The 10,475-nt window shown below is 41.6% G+C and overlaps 2 protein-coding genes across 2 annotated transcripts; both read left to right on the forward strand.

The window, feature by feature from the left end:
* Nucleotides 1-3,221, forward strand: hoxb2a (homeobox B2a). The gene is made up of 2 exons (XM_061304202.1): nt 1-576; nt 1,709-3,221. The coding sequence occupies exons 1-2, from the start codon at nt 90-92 to the stop codon at nt 2,545-2,547; spliced, it is 1,326 nt and encodes a 441-aa protein (XP_061160186.1). The 5' UTR covers nt 1-89; the 3' UTR covers nt 2,548-3,221.
* Nucleotides 3,222-7,553: 4,332 nt separating this feature from the next.
* On the forward strand, nt 7,554-9,370 carry hoxb1a (homeobox B1a). The gene is made up of 2 exons (XM_061303649.1): nt 7,554-8,319; nt 8,865-9,370. Exons 1-2 carry the CDS (start codon nt 7,554-7,556, stop codon nt 9,215-9,217), a joined length of 1,119 nt encoding a protein of 372 aa, XP_061159633.1. The 3' UTR covers nt 9,218-9,370.
* The last annotated feature ends 1,105 nt before the right edge of the window (nt 9,371-10,475 follow it).

Consider the following 10,475-nt stretch of genomic DNA (forward strand, 5'->3'; position numbering starts at 1 on the left):
GCGTGTGTGTGTGTGTGTTTTGCTTTTTTATTTTGGGGAAGGGATTTTCAGGGTTCTCGTCGTTTGATTGATATCCGTTTGAAGGAGCAATGAATTTTGAATTTGAACGAGAGATCGGTTTTATAAACAGCCAACCGTCGCTAGCAGAGTGCCTGACGTCCTTCCCTGCCGTCCTGGAGTCATTTCAAACTTCATCAATCAAGGAGTCGACAGTAATTCCGCCTCCCTTCGAGAACACCATCCCCAGCCTCAGCCCTTGCACAACCAGCCAGCCAAGACCAGCTTCAAGGAACCAACAGAACCGAAGAACCTCTGTTAGCGATGGCCTCCCCACAAACCACCGACTCACCCAGCATCCCTGCCCGCCTGGCCAAGCCCCCGCCCCGAATGCATCATCGTCTTCCGCTGGACCACTGGCTCACGAATTCCCCTGGATGAAGGAGAAGAAATCATCCAAAAAATGTCTGAAAACTGGGATCAGCTCCAACAGTGGTGGATCCATCATCCCATCGGCTTCGTCGTCCCCGTCACCGACCGTCCCCGGGTACGCTCCGACGGGCATCGAGTCACCCACAGGTCGGTACATATGCACTCTGTATCTTTATGGTTGGGCTGTGGGGGTGATTTAGATGTGTTTAAACTGATTGATTGCACACCGTCAATGTCCTCTGAAGCAATTGCATGAAATGTGTCGGACGAAGATGGCATTGTCTCTCTCAAGCAGTGGTGTGTCTATGTGCGTCTTGTGCATTGCAGTGATGCTGGATCAACAGGGGAGCCATTTTCAGACTACTGCATTATGCTGTGCACTGCCTTGCACGCATTCATTCATTGGATTTAAAATGGCCACGTTATCCATTTAAAGACAGGGATTGCGTTTTGCATTATTGTATTATCCTGATTATTGTGACAATAAATAAATAAAATTGAATTATGCCGTATCATTTGTGAGCGTAAAATTCTATTTATATACATTACAATTGATCACATGCTCATTTCGAATAGTTGTGATTTCCTAATGCCGGATATAACCTATATTTTGTGATCAAGGGAGCCATATAGCTAAATGACGACGCATAGTCCGTCAGAGAATGTGGGGTGGGGGTTGGGTGGTAAAATGAGGAAATCCTCAAGCCCTCATGTCGTTTGGCTTGCAGTTCAACCCCCTTATTAGTTTATCACTTTTTATCTCTACACCCAAATCACGCAAAACTCGCCCCCCCCCCCCCCCCCCCCCCACTCACACATTTTATTCACTATTTTGTGCGTGTGTGTGTGTGTATTTAAATTTTAATTTTTATCTGCGTCTCCCACTTTTACTCCCTGCTTTGATTTATTTAATCTAATCGCTATAAATTTTACGCAGTCGCTCTTATCGACGCGCTGCGCTGCCCTACTCGGGAGCGTAACCTGACATTATTTAGCTTGCAAGGTTTCATCATCCTTATTTATTTATTTAAAAAGTAGCGCTGTATTTAGAGAGCGCGTTTTATGTTTCATAACTGCTTTATTTTATTTATGGAAGACCCAGCCAGCGGCAGATCCCTCATGCCTTTGAAACAATTTATTGTGAAGGCTGGCAATTGTGCGCGTAATAATGACTTGAGGGAGATTTTATGCACATTGTAAATATTACAACAATGGCGAAATCAATATATTTGTCACATATTTGAATGAGAATTAAATCCTTTATTTATGTGCCATTCAGATCCAAATCAAGCGGGTCTAGACGTCGGAGGCGCTGGGTCTCGTCGGCTCCGCACCGCTTACACAAACACGCAACTGCTGGAGTTGGAGAAGGAGTTTCACTTTAACAAATATCTTTGCCGACCGAGAAGAGTGGAGATTGCTGCCCTTTTAGACTTGACCGAGCGTCAGGTTAAAGTTTGGTTCCAAAACCGGCGGATGAAACACAAGCGGCAGACCACACATCACCGTGATGGTGGTGGCGATGGGGGAGGAGGAACCCAAGAATCCGGAGAGCCGAGTTGTATCGAGCCGCTCGAAGGCGCGGATGCTTCATCACCGTACTCAAGTCAGCCGCTTGAGGCATCTGGCACCGGCGAGTTATCGGATGGCGAGGCGGGGTGCAGTAATCCATCTTCGGCTGCAGCACCCACCGCCCACACTCTTGACAGCGGAGACAATGCGCGTCCCACGCTCGAGGAGGGAGGCCTATCGAGGCTCCCGGACCTGCCAACGCTGTCGAATGCGGCTTGCCCCTGTGACTCTGCTGCCAAATACCACTCCCCGGAGCCGTTCGCCAATAAAAATTCCAGCGATAACGCGAGCATAAGGCATTTGAACGAAACGAGCACAGTCGCGGGATCTGAGCCACCACGTGCATTTTGCGAGCAGCCGGACTCGTCCGTCCCCTCGTCTTCTACTTCCTCCGAGCTCCCCGACTTGACTTTTTTTGCCGGTGACGCCTGCATGTCACCCAGCCTTCAGAGTTCCCTGGACAGCCCGGTGGATTTTTCCGAAGAGGACTTTGACTTGTTCACAAGCACATTGTGTACAATGGACCTTCAGCATCTCAATTTCTGAGAGATTTATTCGTGATTAAAACGAGGGCTCTCAACAAGAACCGCGTCGCTGAAAGAAAAACATGACAACATTCCTGAATGGTTCAAGAGTGAAATATTGAACGTTGCTATTTAAATATATATTTTCATCATTTCGCCAGTATTATTTGAACATGTAGCTCTAGTAGCTACAAAAAAAGTCTGAATATATGTGCCCTCATTTCAGGAATGTGAATTTACATATTTATTAGTCATTAGAATTTTTAGAATGTGTGGATTTTTTCCAATCCAAACTTCTCAGGAACTGCTGCCGCTTTTTGAACATCTTATCTGAGGAAATGAACAGGAAAAAAATCTCTTGCTGTGCACCCGAAAGAAGAGGGAAGCGGTGTTGATGATTGAAGTTTTAAACCCTAGTTTATTTATTGAGATTCTTTAATAGTGATATCCAAATTATTTATTGTATATATATTTTCATAGCGGAATACTAATATGATAATAAAAATACAAATACATAAAGTGGCATTTGTACTTTTTATTTCGAATGTGTTTTCTATTATAGGCTCAAATTAAGTCTGTTCAAATATCTGAGCAATGTTATTGAACTTTTACAAAGTGCACGTTATTATGGTTAATAGTTGAAAGATTTAATTTCATTAAATACGTTTTATTTGTTTTACTGTCTATAGAATTGGGAGACGTAGTGAATAAACAGATCCGTGCAGTCATGTGACAACAAACTTGCTGCATTATGGTATAAATGAAGCGATCACTTGGCTGCCTTCTCTATATGCTTATTTTAGTACTATAGTAAGAGTACTTATATAATGCAACAACAATAAGTTGAATGCGTTGATATCAACGACGTAGTAACGTCTCGCAGGCTTTCAGAATTAATGTTATGCAAACTTGGCTGCTGCCCCTCCTCCTGCAGAGTTAAAATGGCGCTACAGACAAAGCAGGATGCAAACAATGAGCAATGGCAGCCATTACAGGACAAGCTGTGTGCGCGTGCGCGGTTTCGTGGACGTGCTTGTGTTAGTGCGTGCGTGCGCGCGCGCGTTTGGGGCTGTGGGGAAGAGAAAAGAAAGGCAGAGAGAAAGCGTCATTGTTTTTTTTACTCGAACTGCATCGTTTTATTACAACCGCTTCCACTCTTCTACTGGTATTAAAAATAAAATAACGATGGGGAATTGTTTCGCAATGACAATATAATGTTCTAAATAAATGATTAAAAATATTGGATACTATTATCGGTTTCACGGACATATAGACATATATTTTCCTTGTGAGCTATTATAAACAGTATAATAATATAATATAACAATATTGTTCAACAATCCTTTAGCCCAGGAATTGTCAATCGGTGGCCCGTGGCCCTCTAGCGGTTCGTTGTAGTATTGCATGTGGTCCGTATAATTGGAATTGGAAAATAATTGTAACATTTTTAAAAGTCAAACGGATACATTATTTAGACTTGATTTATTTTCCAGCTTTATTTTCCGGTTAGGGGACATTATAGAGAATTATAGATAAAATACATTGCTGATTTCTTTTGCCACCTCAGTTAAGGGAGTTATGCAATAGTACAGTGTTTCCCAACTTTTTTTCATTCACGGCCGTCGTAGTGTCACTGTTAGTAAAAGCACACAGCAACTAGCACTTACAGTGCATGGAATATTTATGGGTTTAGGGATCAGCTCACAAGCAAATACTCGCTCAGTTACTCTCTCTGCGTCCATTGCAGCCTGGTGATCCTGACAGCAGGACATGTATCACCTTTTCTCATTTAATGTCACCAAAGACATTGTTGGGTGTGTTCAAATGAGATTTAAGATGATGATGAGCATAAAATGCTACTTCAGAGGTGACAGTCGGCTGTCAGGTCGAAATAGCCGACTGGATAATCACACGGGCTCTTGCTCGGTAAGAACTTAGTTTGATCTCAGGTGTGAGAGGTTACCTAAATGTACCCTAACTGACCTGTGGTTTGACGATGCTGTTTACAATGCGCTCGGTATTGAATGTTGGACAATTTCACACGGCACAACTGAACGTCTCTCACGGCACACACACTGGTTGTGAAACACTGCAATAGCACACACCCAGGCTGAAATCATAACAGTGACGGTGAATGTGATACAAAAGATAAAGGACTACGCCATATTAAAACAAGGCAGCTGGGTGACAGCCAGAAGAGCAAGATTATCGAAGCACACCTAACCAATCTCCCTCTCTCTTTCTCTCTCTATCTCGCTGCCCATTGTCACCGATTATGTTAATATATTTTATGGGCAGATTTCTAGGTACACCCGAGGCATTGATCTCAGTATCTCATCATTTTTTTTGCGCAAATCTTTTTCTTGTGTTCATCCATGTATCAAACTGTATGTTCAAACTTTATGCTTTGAATCACAATGAATAGCAAATAACCAATCAACCTGCCTCCCTCTCATGCATCAATGTGTAGCTAAGTGAGAGCAAATGTCACACGTTTGCTTCTATATATACAGTACAAAAGAAGCACAAGTGCACAAATGACTTGTCAAGATGGATCCGTGGAGAATACAGTAAAAACAGAATAAGTGTGTGCTGCACGAGCCTAAACGGGTCAATAAAGTCATTTCACTAAATTTGCTAACATTTACCAAGGGACCAACACTGACAATTGCCACTCATTAAGAGAAAGTAAATAGACGGCGAGGGATTACTGAAGCATTTACACTTTGATCCATTGTTGACCAGCAGCAGTCAACAAGAAGCAGAGAAATAAATTACAATATATGAACTATTAAAAAAAAAAAACAGTTATGCATTATTTAACATCATCTGAGGCCACTTTTATCCTGCTTAGAAGAAATTGAGGCCTGTATGGGACTGAATATTCCTGATTTTCAGTGAATAGAAAACAAAAGTTGTTCCATCCAAGTTGCCCGTGTACATTCCATCCTACTGACTTGGGCTAAATTCTTTGTCCCTTCTCAACTGTATTAGTGCAGAGATTGTCAACCGATGGTCCACGGCCCTCTAGTGGTTCGTAGCGGTATTGCAGGTGGTCCGTAAAAATTGAAATGGGAAATAATTTAAATGTATCTAAATTGTTTAGTAGTTACATGCTTCCACTTGGGGACTTTATAATATAAATAAGGGTTATATAAATAAAATTGACTTGAATCACAATAGGACTTTTTGAAATGCAGGGAAACACATAATTAAAATTTTCACCTTTTAACCTCAGTTTCTTTCTGCCCTGTAGTCACTACCCAGACAGTCATGTGGGTGTCATTTGATGGTCATCTTGTACTAGTCTGTTCCTGCATTCTTCCTACCCACTTACTTTAGTCTGTGTCCTTTCATTCACGATGTGATCATTAACCGCCATCCTTGTTACCCACCCACATCACTCGTCATGACTTACATATAGCGGGGGGTGAGTTGGAGTTCTGTTTGCTGTCCGGCCACTCACCATGGTTTGACAAATTCCTTTTTCTGAAGCTTGTCAGCAAGAACTTTTATACTTAAGCAGGCAAATGATTCACTTTAAGAGTATACCGCCTTCCATAAATATTTGCAATGGTCTTTGAAAATGAAAAAAGAAAAAAGTATAGCTCCAAAGTATGGTGATAACTGATCTGCACACAGAAAATTGTGATGTCACCATTTCTTCTTTCCTGATGGACAAAAAAAAAAAAAGTATTTAGTTAACCAGAAGGTCTGCTGTCTCCCTTAATCTCATTGCTATAACAGATCAGCAAAATTTTTCCATTAGCAAACACATGGTCAAACACACATCCAAATCCAATTGTTAGAAATCAAATTGATTCCCCAAAGTTTCTGATCATCTCGTGCAATGTATTATATCATTTCTGGTCTTTTCATAAAAAAAAATCTACAAAGAAGAAAACGGAAAGCATTTTAATGTTTCATTTTAAGTGACTTCCTGCAGTTAACGCGAGGACCGTTTATTCTGGATTATCCAAGGGTGGTTTGTAATCCAGCCACACACTAGAAGACAATTATTAAAATTTGAGAGGAGCAGGTGGTCCTCACTCATTAAAATCAGGGGAGCAACATTTGTAATTAGCTATTTTATCCATCCATCCAATCATGCTGAAAAGTACAAAATGTAATGCATAGACATTACAACTTTCTTTACTTGTAGTTGTAATGTTTATAAAAAAAAATAAAGCGCTTTTTTTTTTTCAACGAAGATGCCAGGGAGCAGAAGGCTGGTTCACAACTCCTCTTTTATTCCCTCACCCTCTCTCCACCCTGACAGATTCGTGCTGATATCAGATTGATGGGTCAGTTTGATTGAAGTCTCTTTGTCGTGCCCATGTCACTGCGAGTGATGGATGAGGCGCGTGCGCAAATACAAAACGCGGGCACCTAAGTCCTCCCTGTTCCTCATTCTCCGTTTTACGCGCACACGCACCCCTCGCTTCGTCCACCGGTCAAACAAGCTTCTGGGTTTTTGGTCACCCTAGGAGACGTGACGACAAGTCACGTGACCCGGGGAGGTAAGAAAAGAAGTGACACGAAAAACAGAAGGGACATGTAAAAGAGGAAAGCCGAGTGTGAGAAGAAAATGATTTACAGGATGGAAGAAGACGGATTATTACCTGTGTGACCACAAAAAGGTGACTTGACTTTTTTCTGCCCTGTTGCGTTGTTTTGCATCATCACCGAGTCTCAGAATTCCGCACGTGGATTTTTGTGGGCCTTGCTTTTGCAAAAATTTATAGGAACACGTATACGCGCGCCACACAATCACATTCACGCACGCGCGCACACGCAAGCGCATCTCAAACAGAGACCATTAGGCTACTTATGTCTTATTCCATTTGGGGGTATAGCAGAGCCTTCCCCCTTTTTTTTTTTTCTTGCTTCTTTGTTTCTCTGTATTATTTTTATGGTTTGGGTTAAAAGCATTGATTTTTAAAAAATATCTTTTTTCTTGGAGCCATTGACCAATATCTTTTTTCCATTTTAGATTTTTCCCCGAATATTTGTCCCTATAGAGTCTGCATGGACACATCGAATATGAACTCATTTATGCAATATTCAGTTAGTAATCGATCCTATTGTAGACCTAAATCTGGATACCATCAGCATTTGCATCATCATCCTTTGGATCAGCATCAAGATTTCCAGCTGACCAACGACAGCATCCACTCGGACCAATCCGCTCCTCAAGATCCCATCACCGTGTCAAGAAGTTCCAGGCTGTGTTATAATGAACGCTTGAGTGCTGACAGCGGAGGACCGAGTGAGACGACAGAACCGGCCCAGCATCATGAACAACCTCATCATGAGCATCAACACACGCATAATGGCTACTATCATCAACTTCTCAACACACAAAGCGGATTATTGTCTTCCTACCATAACGGAAGTACTGTCAATAACGGGGCCTATTTGGAGCAGGCCTGCACCACAAACACTGACTATACGACAAGCCCTGCCAACACCATCCATCCTCAATATTTCCTGGATGAGCCAGTAACATCTACCTATTATCATCAATCAACATTTGCTACCTCGACCCCCACCGGTGGTCCAAGCTATGGAACCCTGACTACAGCTTATTGTGGGCCTCAAGGCGCCCTCGTCGGTTCCCATTACCCATCTCAGGTTAGCTCGAGTCTGGACGCGGTGGACTACCTGCACGGGGGAGGATATGGAGAGGTACCCATCTCCCTGGAGCGAAAGAGGGAGGACGAGGAGAATCAGCCAGTCGGACAGGGACAAACATTTGATTGGATGAAGGTGAAGAGGAATCCACCTAAAACAGGTGAGTTGTGCGCGTGCGTCGCAAATTTTTATTTGTGAGCGCACCAGTTTTAAAATTTCTGTTAGTATTAAAATGATCGACCTCAAACTAATATTAAGTAAAAATTGCGTTATAGGGAACTCAAACGAGGAAATTGTGATTACAATGTTGGAAAAAGGTCTCACGTTTTCTTTCCCGAATATTCATTTTGTTGAACTAACTGTGAGTGGGAGGGGCCTATAGATAATCCAGTTTTGTATAAAATAATAAAATGTTGCCTAGTTGAGCATGTCATCATTTTAGTTTCATATAAAAAAAAAAGACGACCGGTGAATCACACAATTGCGCACAATTACACACACACACGCGCACACACGAACGCGCGCGACACTATAAATAAACAAAAGTCAAAAGGGGAAGCAAATGGTTTTCTCTTTAACGGTGTGCGCAACACGAAGCCTCCAAAATTACGCACACTCATTTATCCATTTGTCAATGTCGAACTTCTGTCGCATCTAATATCAAACTGTTGCATAACTGATGCATAATTGTTTTTATTTATTCAGTTAAAGTGGCTGACTTCGGCCTGGCTGGTGCAAACAACACCATGCGCACCAACTTTACCACACGGCAGCTCACAGAATTGGAGAAGGAGTTCCACTTCAGCAAATATCTGACCCGAGCACGGCGAGTTGAAATCGCTGCCACTCTCGAGCTTAATGAAACCCAGGTGAAGATTTGGTTCCAGAACAGGCGCATGAAGCAGAAAAAGCGCGAGAAGGAAGGCACGTCCACGCCGGTGCGCCCGTCGTCCTCTTCGGGTTCGTTGAACACTGGCGGTGGTTTCAACAAGGAACTGGAGGAAACGGACCGCTCCTCTGCATCCACGTCACCAGACGCATCTCCCGACTCGGAGTAGATATCCAAAGTTGTTGAGCCTAGATCTGTGAAATGAAATAATGCCTTGGCTTTGATTCATGTGTGCGACACCTCTTTCAACATTTCTATCCAAATTATAAAGTTTGCAAATTATAGAGGGTGCGATCAAACACTCCGTATTTTAATTTAAATGCACAGTAAACATCAACGCAATTAAAAGCAAAATAAACGAAAAATTACCAATTGACAACTGATGAATCCTATTTATCGTTTATTTATTTTCTATAGGATTGCTTCTTAAATCGCTGTTCTGTTACACAATACAGAGGAACCTCAATGCACAATGATGAGGTTCAAATGAAAGTTTATATTTTGAAATGTTGGAAAGTTTGCTCTTAATTGTTTGCAAAAATCCCAAATTATGAGTTAGGAAAAAAAAACTTGTTTGTGTATGTTTGGGGGGGCAGCCATGTGTGATTTGCCTAGGGCACCATTGAGCATATAAATCTATTTTAATTTACTGTACTGTGATCTAATCTTCCCATGGTGCATTTATATGTTGGACAACATGGTAAATATGGTAAAAGAAGAAACATATTCAATTGTCTCCATTGTCAGGAATTTTATAATTCCTAAAGATGAATGGAATTTGTCATCTGCATTTACTTCTCAGTGGAGAACAAGCTAGTCCAATTGGGTTGCCCTGGAAGCCCCTCCCCCTTTTGTTCTTTTTTTTTTTAAAGGTTTCAGTCTTGCTCGAGGACTGTCCTGTCAGAATTGTAGCTTGAATCACAGAGACCATTTATTAAAAAGCCATAGCAGAATAGAATTTCTATGATAGATACTTGTATTTTTTTCTCATGTTTGAAGTTTTTTCAGTGTGTCTACTCAGGGCTGTCTGTTTAATATGCTTTGACACATTTAATATACCATGGTAGAAAAACAAAGTGAAAAATCAAGCTCCAAATTCTTTGAGTCGTGACACACTGAATGATTTACATGCATGATTTATTCAGCTTTTTATAGTTAGATTCAGGGATGCAACTTGCACTGATGAAATAAAATACAATTTAAAAAGAAAAAGCTGGCCATTGAAATGATCTCTCTTTCCCTGCTGAGTCTAGAAAGTCATTTTCCAGCCTGTCAGTGATCCCACGAGAGTCACATTTATATTGTAATGCACAGAGTGAGGTCTCACTCTAAACAATAATGTCTGAATAAAAAACATCAACCCATAATATGAGATCCTAGAACAGCTGATATCAACTCAGACTAGGTTATCCTTGAGTTAAGCATGT

This window comes from Syngnathus typhle, linkage group LG17 (genome assembly GCF_033458585.1).
Source record: "Syngnathus typhle isolate RoL2023-S1 ecotype Sweden linkage group LG17, RoL_Styp_1.0, whole genome shotgun sequence".
NCBI lineage: Eukaryota > Metazoa > Chordata > Actinopteri > Syngnathiformes > Syngnathidae > Syngnathus > Syngnathus typhle.